The 24,682-nt window shown below is 42.1% G+C and overlaps 1 protein-coding gene across 1 annotated transcript; it reads right to left on the reverse strand.

Annotated features, from left to right (window-relative positions):
- Positions 1-142: 142 nt before the first annotated feature.
- araf (A-Raf proto-oncogene, serine/threonine kinase) lies at positions 143-24,399 on the reverse strand. Its single transcript, XM_031805659.1, has 16 exons — positions 24,294-24,399; positions 23,089-23,300; positions 14,716-14,819; positions 14,274-14,376; positions 13,886-14,040; positions 10,557-10,661; positions 10,200-10,344; positions 9,962-9,992; positions 9,724-9,851; positions 8,941-9,143; positions 8,521-8,697; positions 8,189-8,235; positions 7,415-7,533; positions 6,894-7,025; positions 4,005-4,139; positions 143-3,807 (listed from the first exon to the last, which is right to left on the reverse strand). The coding sequence occupies exons 2-16, from the start codon at positions 23,197-23,199 to the stop codon at positions 3,667-3,669; spliced, it is 1,836 nt and encodes a 611-aa protein (XP_031661519.1). The 5' UTR covers positions 23,200-23,300; positions 24,294-24,399; the 3' UTR covers positions 143-3,666.
- Positions 24,400-24,682: the final 283 nt, after the last annotated feature.

Below are 24,682 nucleotides of genomic sequence, written 5' to 3' on the forward strand. Positions count from 1 at the left end.
AATCCTGCATCCTCAATATTTTAAGACAAAAACAAAAAATATACTAAGATGTCCTTTACATTTTAAAATAATTGTGTTCTTTTTTTGAAACCATCACAAAAAATAGAAACAAGTACAATTTTGTCATAAAAAAAAATGTAACTGTACACAGCAGAATATACCATTTATTGCAAACTGAACACCCCTGATACCTCAGAAACTATACACACAATTATTGCGATTCACCTAGATATGCAAAACTACTCCGACACAGATCATTTGTTCTCTTTACTGCTCTGAAATATGACAGCTGTTAAATGAGCCCGGTTTGTTTCCCCACGCTACCCCTGTAATTACCCGGTGTCTGAAGCACAGCAACTGCTATCTTCAATGTGATGTCATGCCTTTAGCGCAGTCGATTTCAGGGGAGGTCAATTTCTTTATATTTAACTTGTACAAAATGTCAGTAACTGTGGCACTTTTGTCCTCCTCTCTGAACACAACAGAAGAAACAATATCCTCTTTGGAAGAGAGAGGGAGATGCATTTGACTAAACTGAAATGTTAAGATATCTTCCCCAAGTGACATATTTTCCTTATTTAATAGGGAGGTCATTAAAGAAACCAGAATCCCTCTGAGTAACAAATGTACTCAATTCAGCAGAAACCGACTGCCATTATGGTAAAGCAATGCCACCAAACATAAGAAGCGAGACTATTCCTGCATCATGGACACCTGTAAATGCACTGGATACTTTAACAGAAACTCAGGTCTATAAAAGGGATTTCATTTGGAAAGATGTGTTTCATTCTAAAGCCTTTGGGCTATTCAATTATTTGTGTATGACCTACACCTGGGACAAATGAATGTTTGATGTGCAATATCTTCAAAAACTGATTTTCCATGTCTTTTTCTTTCTTTTGCTGCATATTGCATTAATAACAGTATAAATGCCACTTTAATGACATTCCATATTTCCTGGGTCTGACCAGAGGAGGGTAAACGACAATGTAGCCCAAGTCTCAGGAGGATACTAAATCTGCATTAGGGCGGGTATATACACCACATTCCACCCCAGTAAATAATGCAGTGCTCACTACGGCCACGGGTGAAAATGTAATGCAATCAAAAGCTAATTAAATGCACGTGCATGACACAGAGTATCAAAAATCTGAAGCTCAATTAGAGTAGTTTGAGACAGTACCATGTCTTGAAAGTACATTCCGTTAGGTTAGAGAACCCAAACCAGCCATGATTTAAATGCTGCAAAGAGTGATCTCTTATCACTCAGTAAACATTTAATCCACCAAAAGGTCCATGACAGCAGATTTATCACACCACCATCTGCAATGACAATAACATCAATAAATAAGATGAGAAATGTAGTCTTTCACAAACCCTTGTCTAACAAAATCTCCAAGTCAAACCTATTCACACAACCCAACATAATTGGAATGAGTAAATAACAATAGGGTACCCAGCCCCTCTTTAAAACATCTAGGTTAAAAACTCTGCTTTTTATAGTAAAAAAAAAAAAAAGAAACCTGTCAGTTATTGTTTGTTCAGTAACCATCACCCCACAATAGACTCTGCACTAGTTTAAATTGATCATGTCAAATAAGGTATTACAAAATCACGCCCTCTACTGTCCAAGCCATTTCCAGCATACATAAGACCAAAAACAACAGACCCTTATGGGTTAAAATCACAGTTACGATTAGTTCAAATTAAGCATGACACACAAAAAAAAGAACAAGTTACCATTGATGATTCAAATCTGCCCCTCGTTGTAACCAGTACGCAGCAAAATAACAGTCATCCCATCCCAGTTGCACCATGGAGCAATCTACTTAGTATCAATTGAACAAGCCTCACTCAAAATAACCATCAATGCACTTTCACTGACAGGAGGAGGAAACCAATAGGCCGGGGGTATTCAACTCTTACCCTACCACGTCTGGAGCCTGCTGGTTTTCTGTCCTACCTTAATTACACCCACCTGGTGTCCCAGGTCTAAATCAGTCCCTGATTAGAGGGGAACAATGAAAGAAAAACCCAGTGGAACTGGCTTCGAGGTCCAGAGTTGAGTCTGAGGGCAATAGGCTAATCAATGTTAATACCAAGCAAGCAACCAACCATCTTTCACTAGGTGCAACACTCAATTGAAGTAGCAACCCACAATCGAAAGCAATAGGAAGCAGGAAGAGGAGAAGTCATTCATTTAAGTTAAAGGCTACCATTTCCTAAAGGCCAGTCAAAGTGTAAAAGCTACTACAATCAGGAATTAAGAAAACAAACAATGTTCCAAACATTGACATTTTCAAGTTATTATACCCCCATAAAAGTTATATTGAAAGCAGGATTCAGATAAACTAGGTGTCACGTGATTCACAATGAGTAAGCTTCATGTGTCACAATGAGCAAAAAGCAACTACATATAAGGCAGCTTGTTTTAACCAGATTTGCTAGCACAAGTGCTTGTCCATGGTGCAATGTAGAGTCAAGCTGACTTTAAGCATGTAAAGCATTGAGAATACTCTTTACTTGTTAAGACTACAGGTTTCAGGCCATACAGAAGGCCTCTGGGCTAGACTAGCCTATGTATTCACTGGAAACAATGCAAAGGTTTATACGGGTCTGGGTCATATTAACTAGGCACCAAATGAAAGAAAATGGACTGAAACAGGGAGGGACTACCTAACCATGTCCAATAAGAAGCTTGTGTTCTCGTATTTCAGTTGCAAAAAGTTTTGCTTTGGTGTGCACTACTAAATACGACCCTGCTGTGTCTATTAAAATGGTGCCGTACACATTTGATGCCGCCGTTAACTTGAGTCCCAAACGGCTTGTCTTTGACAGTGGCATTTCAAATCCATGTTGTATAGCAGCTTATTCATGGTCATATCCTAAGACTGCACGACGACACAATGATTTACCAAAACCATTATGGGACCAAAAGGACCAATAACTTAAAATATGGTCACAACAACCAAGTGAAAGTCATCTTCTGTGCATGCCATTGTTGTTCTGTAAGCATTTCTCTTTCATCACTTGCACTCAAAAGCGCAAAACACTGACGTCATTATGATACGACTACAAAGTCTGGCGTCCCACACTTAAAAGCAGCATTGAGAAATCCATAGCCAGGCCAGTATAGGAATGTAGGGGTTCTGACATGGCCTGGCCAGTAGAGTGACAGTATAGGAATGTAGGGGTTCTGACCTGACCTGGCCAGGCCAGCATGTGTTCCAGTGTGTCTAGGCCTGTGAGGAGAGGGAGGGAAGCTGTGTGGTTCTGATGTGTAGTAGGGAGAGTCTGAGGGCTCAGGGGGTTGTGATGTGCTGTGGAGTGTCGGCGTGAGGAAGGGTTACATTTGGTGGTGGTGGTGTTGTCTGTAGGAGCCCCCAACCAGTGCCAGAGGAAGGGGAATGCTGGGTTGCGTCCGAAACAGCAGCCGATTCACCTTATACTACATTACCTTGACCGGGGCCCATAGAACTCGAGTCAAAAGTAGTGCACTATGGAGGGAAGAGTGCCATTTGGGACACAGCCCTGGGGGTGTTTGGATGGGCAGCTGTCTGTGGACTCGCTCTCATGGGAGTAATGCAGCCAGCGTTGACGTCAGTGGTGATGGTCTCTTTCCTCAGACAGAAGGACAGACAACTCCTGGGCCTGGCTTAGCAGAGCTCACAGTGGCATCAGCCGAGTGGTGTGGAACAGGAGTGGGTTCAGTTCCTCCGCATGGACAGCCCGGTGGAGGGAGGGCTCCGAGGCACTCCGCTCGATTTTTGGCAACAGGTCCTGGACCTGCTCAATGCCTAACATGACCTGGGGCGAAACAAAACAAACATTATATAAGTGGGAAATGTACTCCTGCTCATAAACAGTAAAAACCAAGGAGGCCGACATACATAAAATAAGACAATAAGAGAACAGTAAATAAAGAGAGGAATGAGTAAAATACCCTCTTGTTGCTGACTATGATAAACCAAGCACACAAATGCTTTGGCAGTGCTCTCTCTCACCTGCGGAAAGAGGGGCCTCTCATCACGTTTGAACTTCAAGCAGTCAATGATGAGCCTCTTCATGGACTTGGGTGAGCTACTGGACAGCAAACTGAGGTCTGGAGACAAGTAGCCACGCCCAACCATAAAGAGTATCTGAGAGAAAAGATAGGATGGTAAACATGATACAGTACAGAAGTATTGTGTTTTTTATGCACGAGAGGTTTTAATGTGAATTATCTTACATGGCATGCATGTGAGCTGCACCCTTCAGATACACTACCGTTCAAAAGTTTGGGGTCACAAAGAAATGACCTTATTTTTAAAGAAAAGTACATGTTTTGTCCATTAAAATAACATAAAATTGATCCGAAATACAGTGTAGACATTTTTTTTAATTTCACCTTTATTTAACCAGGTAGGCTAGTTGAGAACAAGTTCTCATTTGCAACTGCTTCCTGGCCCAGATAAGGCGTAGCAATTCGACACATACAACACAGAGTTACACATGGAATTAACAAAACATACAGTCAATAATACAGTAGAAAAAAAAATGTATATATACAGTGAGTGCAAATGAGGTAAGGAAATAAATAGGCCATGGTGGCGAAGTAATTACAATATAGCAATTAAACACGAATGGTAGATTGGCAGAAGATGAATGTGCAGGTAGAGATACTGGGGTGCAAAGGAGCAAAGTAAATAAATAAATACCAGTATGGGGATGAGGTAGGTAGATAGATGGGCTGTTTACAGATGGGCTATGTACAGGTGCAGTGATCTATAAGCTGCTCTGACAGCTGGTGCTTAAAGCTAGTGAGGGAAATGAGAGTCTCCAGCTTCAGAGATTTTTGCAATTCATTCCAGTCATGGGCAGCAGAGAACTGGAAGGAAAGTCGACCAAAGGAGGAATTGGCTTTGGGGGTGACCAGTGAGATACACCTGCTGGAGCGAGTGCTACGAGTGGGTGCTGCTATGGTGACCAGTGAGCTGAGATAAGGCGGGGCTTTACCTAGCAGAGACTTGTAGATAACCTGTAGCCAGTGGGTTTGGCGACGAGTATGAAGCGAGGGCCAACCAATGAGAGCGTACATGTCGCAATGGTTGGTAGTGTATGGGGCTTTGGTGACGAAAAGGATGGCACTGTGATAGACTGCATCCAGTTTTTTGAGTAGAGTGGTGGAGGCAATTTTATAGATGACATCACCGAAGTCGAGGATCGGTAGGATGGTCAGTTTTACGAGGGTATGTTTGGCAGCATGAATGAAGGATGCTTTATTGCGATATAGGAAGCGGATTCTAGATATAATTTTTGATTGGAGATGCTTAATGTGAGTCTGGAAGGAGAGTTTACAGTCTAACCAGACACCTAGGTATTTGTAGTTGTCCACGTATTCTAAGACAGAGCCGTCCAGAGTAGTGATGCTGGACGGGCGAGCAGGTAATCGATTGAAAAGCATGCATTTAGTTTTACTTGCGTTTAAGAGCAGGTGGAGGCCACAGAAGGACAGTTGTATGGCATTGAAGCTCGTCTGGAGGTTAGTTAACACAGTGTCCAAGGAGGGGCCAGAAGTATACAGAATGGTGTCGTCTGCGTAGAGGTAGATCAGAGAATCACCAGCAGCAAGAGCAACATCATTGAAGTATACAGAAAAGAGAGTCGGCCCGAGAAATGAACCCTGTGGCACACCCATAGAGACTGCCAGAGGTCCGGACAACAGGCCCTCCGATTTGACACACTGAACTCTGATAGAGAAGTAGTTGGTAAACCAGGCGAGGCAATCATTTGAGAAACCAAGGCTGTCGAGTCTGCCAATAAGAATGTTGTGATTGACAGAGTCGAAAGACTTGGCCAGGTCGATGAATACGGCTGCACAGTAATGTCTCTTATCGATGGCGGTTATGATGTCGTTTAGAACCTTGAGCGTGGCTGAGGTGCACCCATGACCAGCTCTGAAACCAGATTGCATAGCAGAGAAGGTATGGTCTGATTCGAAATGGTCAGTAATCTGTTTGTTAACTTAACTTTCGAAGACCTTAGAAAGGCATGGTAGGATAGATATAGGTCTGTAGCAGTTTGGGAGTAGAGTGTCACCCGCTTTGAAGAGGGGGATCACCGCAGCAGCTTTCCAAACTTTGGGAATCTCAGACGATACGAAAGAGGTTGAACAGGCTAGTAATAGGGGTTGCAACAATTTCTGCAGATCATTTAAGAAAGAGAGGGTCCAGATTGTCTAGCCCGGCTGATTTGTAGGGGTCCAGATTATGTTAGCACAGCTGAAAACTGTTGTTCTGATTAAAAAAGCAATAAAACTGGCCTTCTTTAGACTAGTTGAGTATCTTGAGTATCAGCATTTGTGGGTTCGATTACAGGCTCAAAATGGCCAGAAACAAAGACCCGATTAACCTGTAATCGAACCCACAAATGCTGATGCTCCAGACACTCAACTAGTCTAAAGGAGGACAGATTTATTGCTTCTTTAAATCGGCACAAGTTTTCAGCTGTGCTAACATAATTGCAAAAGCTTTTTCTAATGAAAACATTAGACTTAAAATGATAAAACTGTTTGCTGATAAAAGTAGATATTCCATTCAAAATCAGCCGTTTCCAGCTACAATAATCAGTTACAACATTAAGTGTCTACACTGTATTTATGATCAATTTGATGTTATTTTTAAAAAGTGACACATTTTTGCTTTTCTTTCAAAAACAAGGACATTTCTAAGTGACCCCAAACTTTTGAACGGTAGTGCATTTACTTAGAGTCAAACAGTTCCTATCCTCCTCTCAGCCATCAAGTGTTAGATTTATGGTGGTTTGTAAACTTGTAATACTTACATATTTAATCATTTCATTGTAAAGTATGTGTACTTGAAGCTGCAACTTGTAAAAAAACTAAACATTCTCACCTGGTCTCGGTTGTTAATCTGGGAATAAGGCAGAGTCCCCGACATCAGCTCAAACAGCACCACCCCGTAGCCGTACACGTCTGACTGGAACGTGTAAGGGTTGGCGTCCTGCATCCGGATCACCTCAGGAGCCTACAACGGAAACACACACACATCATTGAACAGCTGACGCAAGCAGATGGGACATTTTCTAAAAATGAAACTTTTTCTAGCTGATGTTACAACTGTTTCTTTTTCCAAAACAATATAAAATCACACAAGAGAAATGCTACCCGTTGAAAGTCTAGAACACTCACAAGACATTAAAAATCACATGGCTAAATGTAGATTGACAGTTGAGGTGAAATGACGCCACACGCAATACCAGAGAGTGATATCTAGGTCGTACTCCCTAGACACCAAATGGAAGACAACGGACCGAAACAGGTAGTGACTACCTGAATGTTGCAAAACGTTTTCCATTGCAAAATGGCTTGCTAGTGTGCCGTAATGAATACGACCCAGGAGTGCCAGTAACTTACCATCCACAGAATGGAGCCGCTGGGCTGTTCTACCTGCTCAGAGCCACTCCATCGAGACTTCACCGTTGCCAGCCCAAAGTCCCCGATCTTCACAGTCCAGCCCTCATGGAGGAAGATGTCTGACAACAGAGCTCAGGAACATGGCAGCAAGTAGGTTGGCAGGTGTGTACATTTGGAAAAGCCAATCAATCACACATCTAAATAGACGTGAAATTGATAACATTCTACAAAGGTGATCTAGACTTGGACACAAAATATCTCTCTCCGATGGGGCTGACAAACATTTGATCCATTTTATGTTGAAGCGTGACAAATACGAGAGTTAGATCAATTTGTTCTAATACATCTCCATGGATCTGCTAGAAAGCCTGATACAACACCTTCTACTTAGCCTTTAAAAAAGGGGAAGAAGAGATGCTGTGACAGTTTGTAGCCAAACAGGCTCACACCAAGCAACATAACACGCAATTCATGATGCATAGATTTCACAACTGCCACACAGTGACACACTATAAAAACATGAATATTAGTGGTTAGCACAGCTCTGAACTCAAAGAAACACAAAATAAAAGGGGTGTTTAAAAATACTTCTGTGGTTATTCTTCATTGGCTGCAAAGGCCTACACTAGGTAAAGGAAGCTCTGACAGAGCCTCACCACTGACAATATTCATAAAGCGTCTTAAGAGTATGACTGCTGATCTAGGATCAGGGCCTTCTTATCCATATTATGGTATTAATCTTCAGAGAGAAAAGCCCAGCTCAAGAAAGGATACTGTTTGATTTCAGGTCTCGATGAATTATATTCTTGGCATGAAGATAACTGAAAAAAAAGATTAAAAAAAAAAAAAGACTAATGTTATTTACAATTGAATATACCAAAGCAGTCAAACTTTTTTTTTTTTACTTTAAAAAACGACTACTTTTCAGGTGCGAATAAAAAGCACCACATGTGACGAAATAAGACAGTCGAACCCAGCTCATGAGGAATGCACAAGTTATATTCAAGAATCCATTGCTACGAATCAAGAATTTAAAAGTTCAAAAATAGATGTACAAATTCCAGATTTCCCCTTTAATAACAGTATGCAAAGAGCTGCAGCCTTACTCCATGCCCTGTGCCGTCTGCCTGGCCACGTCGATGCGACGCATGGTCTCAAACTTGGTCTCAGAGACGTGCAGATGGCGGTACAGGCTGCTGCCCTCACACCACTGTGTGATGATGGCAAAGTTAGGCTTAGTCATGAAGCCCATGAACAGCAGAATGTTGACGTGGCGTGTCTTTCTGCGGGGGAGGGAACCCACCAGGGAGCAATATTAGTCACAAAACACACTGCATAACTCTCCATATCACTCCTAAAACTGCATGTTTCCTCAATTCACCATGTTCTATCTATAACGTTTGAATAATGTACATTCTGGCACAGCACCGTCATTGAGTAATGTACATACCGGTATACCAGGACCTGATAAAAATAGCATTAATTAATTTGTCAATGTAACTAACAAGAAGAGAGCATCTTCTCACCGTAGCACTTGCATTTCATTTTTAAAGGCTTGCAACTGCTCAGGTGTTGGCTCTGTCACTTTGAGGATCTTGATGGCCACGTCGCCGTGCCACTTGCCCTTGAAGACAGTCCCAAAGGAGCCTGCACCTATCCTTTTCTGGATGGAGACTTCTCGCGAGTGGACCTCCCAGTAGTAACTTGAGTCTCTATAGCCGCCACGGTGCTAAAACACAAACCTATACTCAACACTATTTTCAACAACATCCCCATCACTAATTAACAGCAAACACAAAGGGTTCAGAGTCCCGGACATCACTTTCTAAAAAAAAGGTTAAAAAAAGACTGCAACAACCGTTGATGCCGTCACCTTAACATTAAAAAAATAATAATAATATAGAATTTTTACCCCCTTTTTCTCCCCAATTTCGTAGTTACCAATTATTAGAAGTTACTATCTTGTCTCATTGCTACAACTTCCGTACGGGCTCGGGAGAGACGAAGGTCGAAAGTCATGCGTCCTCCGAAACACAACCCAACCTTCTTAACACAGCGAGCATCCACCCCAGGACCCAGCCGCATCAATGTGTCGGAGGAAACACCGTGCACCTGGCGACCTTGGTTAGCACGCACTGCGCCCGGCCCGCCACAGGAGTCGCAGGTGGCACAGCTAGCGCTGCGATGCAGTGCCCTAGACCACTGCGCCACCTGGGAGGCCACCTTTACATTTTTGGGACTTTCCCCAGATGAAAATCTCATTCCATAGAAGCCTTTTAGTAACGCTGGCATATCTAATTTCTACTTACCACTTTCTTTTTGTCATCAGATGAGGAGGGCTTGCGCTCCTTGTGCTCGGAGGGGGATTTGGGGGGTCTCCTGCCAGGGGAGCCCAGGGAGGGCGGGCTGGTAGAGGTTTTGGGTGATGGTTCAGGAACTGTATATAATACAGTACCAAATGAGCAAGTTATTAAACACTTGCAAGGGGCGAATAATCTCAATAATAGTAATCTCAAATAAATAAATCTGATCATTTTAAAATCTCACCCATTGTATTGTTTTGTAATTTTAACGCATCCTAAAAAGAGAACAAAAACACTTAGCATAACCACTAAGGTCCAATATCATTTAAACATTGACTCAGATCGATGCCCGCTATAGGTGTGATGTATGCCATTGTAGGGGATGAGAAATTAGCTGTAATAAATGGACTGCTGAAATTGCATAGTATAGTAAATCCTGGCGTGTAATACCAGACCCTGCATTGTGGGTGTGACTGTCTCACCTCTATGATGCTGACACCGGCAGGGCCTACGGTGCTGACCATGTGGACATTGGGGGTGGAGGTGGACCGATGCCTCTGTAGAGACTGACCATCTCCACCTGGCAGAGGAAACCGGAAGGCCGAGGTTGGCGACAGTAGTCCGTGCCTATATGAAAACATAGGAGCACAACAGTACAGGTTAAGGTTAATTTTTGAAGAGTTACCATTCTCCATTGGAGGGGGGCACCAATACCATATGGTTTCTAGACTGGGACTTGCATCCCACATGGCACCCTATTCCCTTTATAGCACACTACTACTGACCAAGGAATAGGGTACAATTTGGGATGCATTTGACTATGGTTCAGATCCACTTACCCAGAAGGATCCGGGGTTAAGGCTATGTCGCTCTGGGATATGGAGTTGTCTGGCAACAGTATGGATATCTGAGGGTACTCATCTGGGCAAGGATTAGGTGTGCACCTGGAAACAAGGTACAGTACATACACAGAGGCTAAACCAGGGGTAAGGAGCACTGTTCCAGTCACACAATGCTAACAGTACAACAAATATGAAGTGACATGAGTGACCTTGTGAAAACAGGGTCTCCACAGGCTCCATGAGGTTGAATTCAAGACTTTAAAAAAATACCTTAATGCCACTTGGAATTCAATTTAATGCCAATTCTGAGGTCTGCATGCAACACACATGCTAATATTCCCCTCCAGAAATGAGCCCATGTTGGCAAAAAAGTCATTTTAGGGCTATAGCCTACATGGCTCATATTATCAGGCAGGTGTGCTTTCTTAGCAATGAGCCTGACAGATGAATTAGCATAGTGGCTACTGGCTAGGCTATACATGGCTGAAGCACGGGGTTGGCCATCTGCATTTGTTTAGGCTACCCTGGTGGGCTAATCATTAGCGAGATCACAAACTAGGTTAAGAATTTTGGCTTCGATGTCAATACTAGCTTAGTATAATGATACTCAATACCATAACTGTGGGAAAAAATGCTTTCAAGTCAAATATACAGCACTGTTACTGTATAAAACATGTGTGCTCTCCATCTTTAGAGCTTGGCCACAGGGTATGCAGGCTTTTGATCACACTTGGACCAGCTTAACAAGGTCCTGTTGAGCAGTGGATTTGTAGAATCGTGTGTGTTATAGTGGGCTGGAAGAAAAGTCCACACACACAGCAGCTCTCCCGGAGGTATTATTCTATAACATTAGAACATAAGCCTACATCCAAAAAGTCAAATAAAAAAAATAACCTTGTTCAGTGAATCATGTATCAAATGCCTATACTTTGAGGTAAGGTAGCTAAGCAGGATGGCTCTAGTCATACCTTTTCCAGTGCCAAGTAAGACCTAGAAGTTAGCTATTTCATCTAACATGCTTAGGGAATACATGATGGCTATTCAAAATAATCAGATATATTTTCGAGTCTTTAGAGATTCATTTGCCTGCATGTGTTTATGTATATTGTTCTAGGCTATATCCTATGCTACATAATTTACAACCTGAGGAAGTGGGAACTCAAAACACATGGTGTATTCGGTGCATGTGACAAATACAATTTGATTTGCTTTCATTGCAGGAAGCAGGCTAACGCACATTACTGTTCTCCAAAAATGGTTTTAGAACCCATAAATCACCAGGAACGTTGTGTAGCCTAATCTCCGACATAAGAAAAAATTGCATTGGTAAGAGGAGGGTTTATCATCCCAGCTTTAGTTAAAGTTGTCTATCAAACTGTACAGTCGTGGCCAAAGGTTTTGAGAATGACACAAATACTAATTTCCACAAAGTTTGCTACTTCAGTGTCTTTAGATAGTTTTGTAAGATGTTACTATGGAATACTGAAGTATAATTACAAGCATTTCATATTTGTCAAAGGCTTTTGACAATTATATGAAGTTGATGCAAAGAGTCAATATTTGCAGTGACCTCTGCAATCCGCCCTGGCATGCTGTCAATTAACTTCTGGGCCACATCCTGACTGATGGCAGCCCATTCTTGCATAACCAATGCTTGGAGTTTGTGGGTTTTTGTTTGTCCATCCACCTCTTGATGATTGACCACAAGTTCTCAATGGGATTAAAGTCAGGGGAGTTTCCTGGCCATGGACCCAAACTATCGATGTTTTGTTCCTTGAGCCACTTAGATATCACTTTTGCCTTATGGCAAGGTGCTCCATCATGCTAAAAAGGGATTGTTCGTCACCAAACTGTTCCTACATGGTTGGGAGAGGTTGCTCTCTGAGGATGTGTTGGTACCATTCTTTATTCATGGCTATGTTATTGGGCAAAATTGTGAGTCAGCCCACTCCCTTGGCTGAGAAGCAACCCCACACATCAATGGTCTCAGGATGCTTTACTGTTGGCATGACACAGGACTGACGGTAGCGCTCACCCGGTCTTCTCCGGACAAGCTTTTTTACGGATTCCCCAAACAATCGGAAAGGGGATTCATCAGAGAAAATTACTTTACCCCAGTCCTCAGCAGTCCAATCCCTGTACCTTTAGCAAAACATCAGTCTGTCCCTGATGTTTTTCCTGGAGAGAAGTGGCTTCTTTGCTGCCCTTCTTGACACCAAGGCCATCCTCCAAAAGTCTTTGCCTCACTGTACATGCAGATGCACTCACACCTGCCTGCTGCCATTGCTGAGCAAGCTCTGTACTGGCGGTGCCACAATCGTGCAACTGAATCAACTTTAGGAGATGGTCCTGGCGCTTACTGGACTTTGTTGGGCACCCTGAAGCATTCTTCACAACAATTGAACCGCTCTCCTTGAAGTTCTTGACGATCCGATAAATGGTTGATTTAGGTGCAATCTTACTGGCAGCAATATCCTTGCCTGTGAAGCCCTTTTTGTGCAAAGCAATTATGACAGCACGTGTTTCCTTGCAGGTAACCATGATTGACAGAGAAAGAACAATGATTCCAAACACCACCCTCCTTTTGAAGGTTCCAGTCTGTTATTCGAACTCAAATCAGCATGAGAGATCTCCAGCCTTGTCCTCGTCAACACTCACACCTGTGTTAACAAGGGAATCACTGACATGTCAGCTGGTCCTTTTGTGGCAGGGCTGAAATGGAGTGGACATGTTTATTTTGGATTCAGTTCATTTGCATGGCAAAGAGGGATTTGCAATTAATTGCAATTCATCTGATCACTCTTCATAACATTCTGGAGTATATGAAAATTACCATCATACAAACTGAGACAGCAGACTGAAAATGAATATTTGTGCCATTCTCAACTTTTGCCCATGACTGTATAGGCTACCTTGCTCTGCTCTGGCAACAGCCCGACTCACACGTGTCGTGCACACACACAGGCGCACATGTGGATAGCTCTTGAACATCTTGAAATTGCACTTACAGTATTTGATGATTTATTTTGTTTATTTTTCGTGGTGGCAACAATTAAGCAGCAGCACAATATAACGGAAACACTGTAATCGTCTCCTTCGCATTTTTTAAGACCATTGACAATGGGATTGAAGACATTTTAAGAATTAAGACCTCGAAATCAGATAAATGAATATTAGACTTCTTAAGAACCCATGGACACCCAAACAAAACGAATCAAGAACGTTGTAGGATTTTAAACCTTATCACAATGTACTGGAGACTGACCACATTATTGACTCATACAATCTAGGACAGTATCCCTGTTCCATCTCCTCGACAGACTCACCGTTTTGTTATAGTGTCCATGTCCACACACACAGTGGGGACCTTGCTGCTGCAGTGCTGGTGAAACTTGTAGCCGCATGTCTGACATCTGAAGCCGTTGAACAGAAACTTGTGACAAAAGTCACAATAGGCCAACTTAAAGAAGGTTTTTCGTACCTGGAATACAAATGACTTTAAATAGGTTGTGTATTTTTCAGACATTTCAATTGAAACGGTAGGAGAGTGTTTAAGAAGGAAAGTGAGGCGAGGGTTTGTGACAAAGTAGTGATAGGTCCAGTATTCTAACAAGCACATTCATTAAAATGTGGTGGTGGTAACCACTACTGGAAAAATAGGTGTTGCCATACAATACACGAATGCAGAGTGAAACAATTACAAGAGCTACTTACAAAGTTATGCATGGTGAGGGGGACATCATCCAACACCTCCACCAGAAGCTCTTCTCCTACCAGCGGGGTGATGTCAGTGTTCCAATCAGTTAGTCTCTTGCGACTGCAGGAGGGGGTGGTGGACAAAAAGACAAAGGAAATGGGAGAACAAAACTGAATCAGAAAACTGTATTGCCATGAAAGACAAAGCAGCTAAAAATGTATTCTGGGGTTGTACATAGAAAGTTAAGAAATATTGTTTGAGCAACAATATATATAAAAATGGTGTTATAAATCAGGTTAAAGGGGGAGTGACCCAAATGGAATCAAATCAGTCTGCCAGTTTAGTTAACTGTTCATAAAGTATGACACTGACAAGATGTCCAAGTCCCAAATAGCACCCTGTTCCTTATATAGCGCACTACTTTTGACCTGAGCCATATGGGCTACGACAGACACTTACCCTTCTAGGAGTCGAAACACAGCGCAACAGTCCTGGCTCAGGCCCCTTACTTTAAGGGCTTTATCCAAACTGTCATAAACGGTCTGCCCAGGGCGAACATTCACCTGCAGACACAAATAGATGTTTGAACAAAATAGGAGGTATATGAAAGCAGGTTTAGCAATGACAACTAGGGTGTGGATGTGGCTGCTTGTGTCAGAGAAATAACTACTTTCACGTGATAAAATACAACACTAAAAACCATTTAGAGTTAAGAAATCTTGTAAGTCACGTAGACAGTTGGTTGTTATGCAACAAAATCGACGCTTGCGCAACTATGGGTCTAAACAGACCGGGTTGGATTAGATTGTTGACATGGATATTTTGTCTCCAATGTTTATTGAAAACAAATACATTTGCACAATGAGCACATATAGATAAATATTGTCATGACGTTGGCCTGGGGGTAGGTTTATGACAATCATAAATACCTCTTCCCCCCCCTTTTCCTCTCTCTATCCTACTGAGGTTACATTTGCAAAACCCTTGGTTAATTAACAGAGATTCTGGGAACATCAGAAGGTGGGGGGGAAATGAACTATATTCTGGTAATCCGATCAATTGAACATAATGAATATGTCAGTTCGGTTGTCATCTGAGAAATTCTCATCAATGATAAGATGACAAACTCTACAGTGGAAAGTCTACACATCAGAGTTATCGGATTCACATGGATGGGATGAAATGTGATTTTAGCTTCTAAAATGTGAGATTTGGGTTTTCATAAGGTAGGGCTCTGCTCAATCAGTGGCCCGCCCCTGTGAAGGGACATGGGCTATAAAACCTTTCAAACACGCCCTCTCCCTTCCGATATAAGCCCTTGACGACAATATAACCTCCTGTTCCGAGGATGACGGTCCGATGTCAGAATGGTTCAGATAATAACTACAGAACGAAGCCAACATCAGCGTGAGCTTTGGTTAAGAATGGTAAAAACTTTGAACTCTTTTTCACTACAGAAGTGATAATTCCTAGCCGTTGAGTTAGCAACAGCCGCTGCAAACGAGGATTAGGAAGGAACAGACAGAATATCCCGTCTATCACACAACGGCGTTACTACAACGTTAATAATTGACAACCAGAGACATTCTTCAAAGGACTCGGTTGGACAACACGGCCTTCCATCTACCACCAACCTACCGAAGCGCAGCTCAGAGTAAATATTTATTGCATTTTGCATTCTGTTCCAAATGGGCGGTAATTTAGAATGCATAAGATACTGTATTTACCTATAGCACAGCTTCGCCCTTTGTTCCTCAGTCATCCTGCTCTTTCACTCAAACCCAGCCCCTTTTCTTTTGTGTAACAAGCTGTCATATCTGTTCCGCCTGCTAGGGACATTTTCCTTTGACATAATTTGTAATCAAGTTATGATTTAATAATGTGTATGTGTAATTAGTTAGGTATTTAGTAAATAATAATTAAACCCAATTTTGTATTGCAGATTCAACTTGTTAGCCAGGGTTTGTGCGGATAAACAAGAATTTAAAACTTTCAGATGAGACTGAATTAAGATGACGATTAATATTAACTGCTATTGATGTAAAATATTACTAGGTCTGTAAGAGTTTATTCGGAAGATAACAGCTCTATAAATATTATTTAGTGGTGCCCGACTCTAGTTAATTACATGTACATGATTAGCTGAATCAGGTAATATTTTATTTATTATTATTTTATAGAATAGCATGTCATATCACTTAATCTGGCATAGCCAAAGACATGACAATATATATATATATATATATATATATATATATATATACACATACATACATAGATACAAGGTCGACTGATTAATTAGGGCCGATTTCAAGTTTTAATAACAATCGGAAATCTGTATTTTTGGACACCATTTTTTTTACACCTTTATTTAAGTAGGCAAGTCAGTTAAGAACACATTCTTATTTTATTTTTTAGAATTTTACCCCCTTCTTTCTCCCCAATTTTGTGGTATCTTGTCTCATCGCTACAACTCCCATACGGGCTCGGGAGAGACGAAGGTTGAAAGCCATGCGTCCTCCGATACACAACCCAACCAAGACGCACTGCTTCTTAACACAACGCGCATCCAACCCGGAAGCCAGCCACACCAATTGGTTGGAGGAAACACCGTGCACCTGGCAACCTTGGTTAGCGTGCACTACGCCCGGCCCGCCACAGGAGTCGCTGGTGCGCGATGAGATAATCTAATCCGGACGACGCTAGGCCAATTGTGCGTCGCCCCACCGACCTCCCGGTCGCAGCCGGTTACGACAGAAACTGGGCGCGAACCCAGGGTCTCTGGTGGCACAGCTGGCGCTGCAGTACAGCGCCCTTAACCACTGCGCCACCCGGGAGGCCCTCACATTCTTATTTTCACTGACGGCCTAGGAACGGTGGGTTAACTGCCTTGTTCAGGGGCAGAACGACAGATTTTTACATTGTCAGCTCGGGGATTCAATCTCGCAACCTTACAGTTAACTAGTCCAACTTTCTAACCACCTGCCTCTCATTGCACTCCACGAGGAGCCTGACTGTTACGCGAATGCAGTAAGAAGCCAAGGTAAGTTGTTAGCTAGCATTAAACTTATCTTATAAAAAACAAACAATCATAAATCACTAGTTAACTACACATGGTTGATGATATTACTAGTTTATCTAGCGTGTCCTGCGTTGCATATAATCGATGCGGTGCGCATTCGAGAAAAAGGACTGTCGTTGCTTCGTGTACCTAAGCATAAATATCAATGCCTTTCTTAAAAGCAATACACAAGTATATATTTTTAAACCTGCATATTTAATTAATATTGCCTGCTAACATGAATTTATTTTAACTAGGTAAATTGTGTCACTTCTCTTGCAACAGAGTCAGGGTATATGCAGCAGTTTGGGCCACCTGGCTCGTTGCAAACTGTGTGAAGACTACTTCTTCCTAACAAAAACAGCCAACTTCGCCAAACTGGGGATGATTTAACAAAAGCGCATTCGCGACAAAAACACAATCGTTGCACGACTGTACCTAACCATTAACACCAATGCCTTTCTTAAAATCAATACACAGAAGTATATATTTTTAAACCTGCATATTTAGCTAAAAGAAATCCACGTTAGCAGGCAATATTAACCAGGTGGAATTGTGTTACTTCTCTTGCGTTCATTGCACGCAGAGTCAGAGTATATGCAACAGTTTGGGCTGCCTAATTTGCCAGAATTCTAATGACATAATATTGAAGGTTGTACAATGTAACAGCAATATTTAGACTTCTAGATGCCACCCGTTAGATAAAATACGGAACTTCTCCGTATTTCACTGAAATAATAAACGTTTTGTTTTCGAAATGATAGTTTACGGATTTTACCATATTAATGAACAAAGGCTCGTATTTCTGTGTGTTATTATGTTATAATTAAGTCAATGATTTGATATTTGATAGAGCAGTTTGACTGAGCAATGGTAGGCAGCAGCAGGCTCATAAGAATTCATTCAAAGAGCACTTTCGTGCATTTCACCGTACCATGCATCTCACCATACCTTCTCTGCTATGCAATCTGGTTTCAGAGCTGGTCATGGGTGCACCTCAGCCACGCTCAAGGTCCTAAATGATATCTTAACCGCCATCGATAAGAGACATTACTGTGCAGCCGTATTCATTGATCTGGCCAAGGCTTTCGACTCTGTCAATCACCACATCCTCATCGGCAGACTCGACAGCCTTGGTTTCTCAAATGATTGCCTCGCCTGGTTCACCAACTACTTCTCTGATAGAGTCCAGTGTGTCAAATCGGAGGGCCTGTTGTCCGGACCTCTGGCAGTCTCTATGGGGGTGCCACAGGGTTAAATTCTTGGACCGACTCTCTTCTCTGTATACATCAATGATGTCGCTCTTGCTGCTGGTGAGTCTCTGATCCACCTCTACGCAGACGACACCATTCTGTATACTTCCGGCCCTTCTTTGGACACTGTTAACAACCCTCCAGGCAGGCAAGCTTCAATGCCATACAACTCTCCTTCCGTGGCCTCCAATTGCTCTTAAATACAAGTAAAACTAAATGCACGCTCTTCAACCGATCGCTGCCTGCACCTGCCCGCCTGTCCAACATCACTACTCTGGACGGCTCTGACTTAGAATACGTGGACAACTACAAATACCTAGGTGTCTGGTTAGACTGTAAACTCTCCTTCCAGACCCACATCAAACATCTCCAATCCAAAATTAATATTTCGCAACAAAGCATCCTTCACTCATGCTGCCAAACATACCCTTGTAAAACTGACCATCCTACCAATCCTCGATTTCAGCGATGTCATTTACAAAATAGCCTCCAATACCCTACTCAACAAATTGGATGCAGTCTATCACAGTGCAATCCGTTTTGTCACCAAAGCCCCATATACTACCCACTATTGTGCCCTGTGCGCTCTTGTTGGCTGGCCCTCGCTTCATACTCGTCGCCAAACCCACTGGCTCCATGTCATCTACAAGACCCTGCTAGGTAAAGTCCCCCCTTATCTCAGCTCGCTGGTCACCATAGCATCACCCACCTGTAGCACACGCTCCAGCAGGTCTCTCTCTCTGGTCACCCCCAAAACCAATTCTTTCTTTGGCCGCCTCTCCTTCCAGTTCTCTGCTGCCAATGACTGGAACGAACTACAAAAATCTCTGAAACTGGAAACACTTATCTCCCTCACTAGCTTTAAGCACCAACTGTCAGAGCAGCTCACAGATTACTGCACCTGTACATAGCCCACCTATAATTTAGCCCTAACAACTACCTCTTTCCCAACTGTATTTAATTTATTTTGCTCCTTTCACCCCATTATTTATATTTCTACTTTGCACATTCTTCCACTGCAAATCTACCATTCCTGTGTTTTACTTGCTATATTGTATTTAATTTGCCACCATGGCCTTTTTTTTGCTTTTACCTCCCTTACCTCATTTGCTCACATCGTATAGACTTGTTTATAGACTTGATAATACTGTGTTTGTTTTACTCCATGTGTAACTCTGTCATTGTATGTGTCAAACTGCTTTGCTTTATCTTGGCCAGGTCGCAATTGTAAATGAGAACTTGTTCTCAACTTGCCTACCTGGTTAAATAAAGGTGAAATAAAAATAAATAAAAAGTCTATCAGCGCAGCCCCTTTGTAGCGCGATGAGCAAAGTACCTGCTCCACTTATTCATTGCTAGGGCTGTCTGGCCAGCATTATCTCCCCGTCCCCACTCATGCTGCACAGAAGTTAACACACTTGAATGACGCAACACAGTATCTAAACATCGAAACGGTTCATTACTGTCGCAAAAGGCTACCTTTCCTTGTTAGCTTACAACGGAATATCCCCCGCAAAGAAAAACACATTCACTTCATTTTCTTTTGCCTCCCTTCGGGTTTTCACTAGATTCCATAGACACATTATGCCTGCAAATTACAATTAACGTCTTAAAGAGATAGCGCACCGTTTTAGAAAAGATATTGCTTCTTCCATGCAAATGCTGTTAATCAGTACAATAAAAATAATGTACTCTTAGCCGTTGCCAATATAATAAGTCCTAAATAGAAGCGATTGTCATCTGTAGCATAAATTGTTCAAATGTCATGATTGTGAATGGCGGAGTCTGTGGCAGAGTCTGTCAGGATCAAGTGCCATTCTACGACTTTGGCTAATACGCATTTTTTGTGGTATTGAGCATCGTGATGCTAAACCTGGTAATGAAGTAAAAATTCTGGTATCGTGACACCATTTTATAGCCATTCAGCAAGCAAGAGGATTGATAGCTGTTTCTCTCCTTGAATATGCCTACTAGTTTTTTTTTTTATTGCTAGAAATAAGTTGAAATATATTGCTGTTCATTATATATATATATAGGCTACTCGTTCAAGAGCTAGAGAGAAGGGGAATGAGATAGGCCAGTGGAGTAGCCAGCAGAGGTGAGAATTGCGCAAGAAAGGAACAGTGAAGACAGAGATGTGGAAGTTGGAAGTTAAAATATTATAGGTCTGCTAAAGTGAATCTTTGCGACCACCTGTGCTACAGGCAACCCAAAGAGGAAAAAAATATATACACACGTTCATCAATAAGTGGTTGCACAGATTTAGATAAATCACGCACTCAAATTAAAATGTCAAAATAACCACCCATTACATCACAAAAATGTATCAATGGCTTATCATTAGGCTATGGACTGCTTGATAGCATGAGTTTCTATTGTCAATTTCATCTTCATAGCAGTCTCTCTATATCTCCACCTTAAACGTTTCTTCATCAATTTAAATGATAGGATAATGCTAAATCAATGTAGCCTATAATGTAGACTAGTTTTGGATATCATACAGAAATTTGACTTGCTATGAGAAAACAATTTGAATCTGTATTTTTCGTGATTAGGACGAAAACATCTCAACGCAGTTGGTGAGAAAAGGCCTTAAGACAGACAACACAGCTCATACGGTTATGCAAGTATATCAAAATGCAATTTGCAGAACGCACAAAACAAATATTAGACAGCAGGGACCTTAATCCAGGAGGGGATTGTCTCTGCTGCTGTTACAAAGAAGCTTGATCTTGCAAGCATGAGCCACTTACCTAATATTAGCAAAAACCCAGCTGGAGATATCTAAGAGTAGGTAAATAACTTAATAGTTCTAAGACAAATATCTGTCAAACAGTAGTGAATTTCATACAAGTGTAACCTGATCACCTCACTTAAGTTGTGCTGCAGGAGTGACTCACCTCACAAAGCTGCTGTTTTTGCTCGTTGTGTTTCTTTGTAAACAAACATGTGAATCGCTCAAACAGCTGTTTTGGGAAACTAGTTCCAGTAAGCTTCATAATGAAACAATCTAACAGGCAAAATTATGAACATGATCTGCTTTATCTACACTACATGACCAGAGGTATGTGGACACCTGCTCATTCCAAAACCATGAACATTATTATGTAGTTGGTCTCCCCTTGCAGCTATAACAGCCTCCAATCTTCTGGGAAGGTTTTCCACTAGATGTTGGAGGAGGCTGAATGGAAGCAAGTCCCCGCAGCAACAAGACCATTAGTGTGGACGGGCACTGATGTTGGGCGATTAGGCCTGGCTCGCAGTCAGAGTTTCAATTAATCCCAAAGATGTTCAATTGGGTTGAGGTCAGGTTTCTGTGCAGGCCAGTCAAGTTCTTCCACACCAATCTTGACAAACCATTTCTGTATGGACCTCACTTTGTGCACGGGGACAATGTCATTGTGCACGGGGGCATTGAAACAGGAAAGGGCCTTCCCCACACTATTGCCACAAAGTTGGAAGCACAGCATCATCTAGAAAGTCATTGTATGCTGTAGCGTTAAAATTTCCCTTCACTGGAACTAAGGGGCCTAGCCCAAACCATGAAAAACATCCCCAGACCATTATTCCTCCTCCACCAAACTTTACAGCTGGCACTATGCATTTGGGCAGGTAGCGTTCTCCCGGGATCCGCCAAACCCAGATTCGTCCTTCAGACTGCCAAATGGTGAAGCGTGATTCATCACTCCAGAGAACGCATTTCCACTGCTCCAGAGACCAATGGTGGCGAGCTTTACACCACTCCAGCCAACGCTTGGCATTGCACATGGTGATCTTAGGGCTTGTGTGCAGCTGCTCAGCCATGGAAATTAATTTCAAAAAGCTCTCGACTAACAGATTATTTTTACGCGCTACAGCACTCTGCGTCCCATTCTGTGAGCTTGTGTGGCCTACCACTTCCTGGCTGAGCTGTTGTTCCTAGACGTTTCCTCTTCACAATAACAGTCTTTCAGTTGACCGGGGCAGCTCTAGCAGGGCAGACATTTGACGAACTGACTTGTTGGAAAAGTGGCATCCTATGATGGCGCCACGTTGAAAGTCACTGAGCTCTTCAGTATGGCCATTCTACTGCCAATGTTCATCTTTGGAGATTGCACGGCTGTGTGCTCAATTTTATACACCCGTCAGCAATGGGTGTGGCTGAAATAGATGAATCCACTCATTTGAAGGGGTGTCCACATTCTTTTGCATATTTTGTGTATTACCAAGTTCACAAGTTGACTGCAGGTAATTATTTAAAACATACAAATGTATTTAAAAATGGTTTTGGAGTGAATTTCAAAATACCCCGGGATACTGTATATAAGGTACACCGCCAAACCCTAATGGGTTTTCATGTTTGAGAGACAAGATGAGAAATTGGAACTGGGCCTTAGGCACCAGCTGGTGCACAACATTAACTGTCTGCTGCGTAGGGGTTGGGCCTAGTCATTAAAACGTCGTGAAATATTACTGTTGAAAATATTTCAAATGTACTTGTATGTGAGGGCCCCCAAGAGATTATTCTGAATGTCTTACCACGGTCCTCTGTTGATTGGGGAGGAAGACACGGATGGTGCCCCCACCTCGGGGCACATCCTCTGGACTTGTCTCTCCCGAGGAGGAGCAGGAGGAAGAGTTTGAGGACATAATGACAGGCAGGAAGAGCAAGGGAAGCAGCACGGAGATCCTTCAACAACAGGAGAACTTCATGCACTGGGGATCCGGGGGAGTGAGCCCTTACCTGGAACCTGAGACAAACAGTGCTACTAATTAGCAACAATCCATCTGACGCCAATGACCGAGTGAAACAAATGTGCCCATAATCATGATCGACAGAGTAGCTAGGATGATACCACACTGGTGTGTGTACAGAACTGGTAAATAAACAGAAGAGGCCTCATTTTGACATTCCAAAATCCAGCTGCTCACAATAAAATCATTGACTGTTAGGGTTGTTTGCACCACACAAGTGAGCTGGTGTAAATTGTCAATGACTCGAGCAAACGTTATTCTCATATGAAAATGATTACTATTTTGACACGTCAACTAAATGTACTAGCTAACAAGCTATATAGTAGCTTTATAGGCAACTTTTCATAGCCTAGACATCTAGCTAACATTAGCTACACTATGTCTCGCTGCACTTTTACTGTGAGCTGGAAACATTTCATGTGTATGCGAAATGGCATTAACCAGTAACGTTATTGTAAGAGCCCCGTTGGCTCATCATAGCCCAAAGTAATTAGCTATCTACAAATGCTATAGCTAGCAGAAGTCTGGCAAATAAGATAACTAGTTACGTATCCTAGTTTAGCATAGTGGGATTTGACTGCTTAGCAATATGACATTTCGAACATTTGGAAGCCATGTTTGTCTCAGTTAACCACTTTAGATTACAATTCATTTACAATTATTTTTGATGAAATGACAATACCGCTTCGACGAGGCTAAATTATAAATAGTTTCTTAATTCCTGTCAGGTGTTTTTTCACGTTCGAGTGAGCGCTTTCATGAGGCGGAAAGGGATTAGTTAGCTAGATGGCAAGCTAGCTAGTAAAACCAGAGCTAACGTAGCGCGTTAGCTTGCTACTTTTGCTGTCTGACATTATCAAGTAATGAAAAGCTTGTTTACGCATTAGCATAAGCAACTGTTTTATTCATAATGGGCAATTAAAGACCACTGCAAAACGAGTCAATCATAAACAACTAATTGCATATTTGGTTTCGGAATAAAGTCTTACCTGAAGCAGCCATCTTGAATTCTCTCAATCTGAAGTAGAATCTGTCAAGTATTTCTGGGAAAGCGGAACACCTCCGTGATGCACGCTCTGTATTGGGCCATTCTCACATTTACACTCGCTCATTAGATGACAGAATCGATACATAAAGGGGGCGGGTGTTACAAGCAACAACAAAAAATTACATTGTATAAATTCATGTCACAGTATGCTACACAGACAAATTACGTGGATGATTCAGGGTAACCATTGGGTACATCAGAATGTATAAAATTAAACTACAAAAAGAAGAAGCAAAAAGCAAAACAGCTGCATACCATAAATGGAGTTAGGGCCTCAGTGTCAGTGGAGGCTCCTCAGAGGAGGAAGGGGAGGACCATCCTCTTCACTGA

This window comes from Oncorhynchus kisutch, linkage group LG3, assembly GCF_002021735.2.
Source record: "Oncorhynchus kisutch isolate 150728-3 linkage group LG3, Okis_V2, whole genome shotgun sequence".
In the NCBI taxonomy this organism is placed as follows: Eukaryota; Metazoa; Chordata; class Actinopteri; order Salmoniformes; family Salmonidae; genus Oncorhynchus; species Oncorhynchus kisutch.

Excerpts from the sequence above, each read along its gene's own strand:
- araf (XM_031805659.1), bottom strand. The coding sequence starts at position 23,199 with ATGTCCTCAAACTCTTCCTCCTGCTCCTCCTCGGGAGAGACAAGTCCA. Across the intron at positions 8,236-8,520 it reads CAGACGGCACAGGGCATGGA|TTATCTTCATGCCAAGAATA; the intron begins GTAAGGCTGCAG and ends CTTTTTTTTCAG. Across the intron at positions 4,140-6,893 it reads AGATTAACAACCGAGACCAG|ATACTCTTTATGGTTGGGCG; the intron begins GTGAGAATGTTT and ends CTTTTCTCTCAG.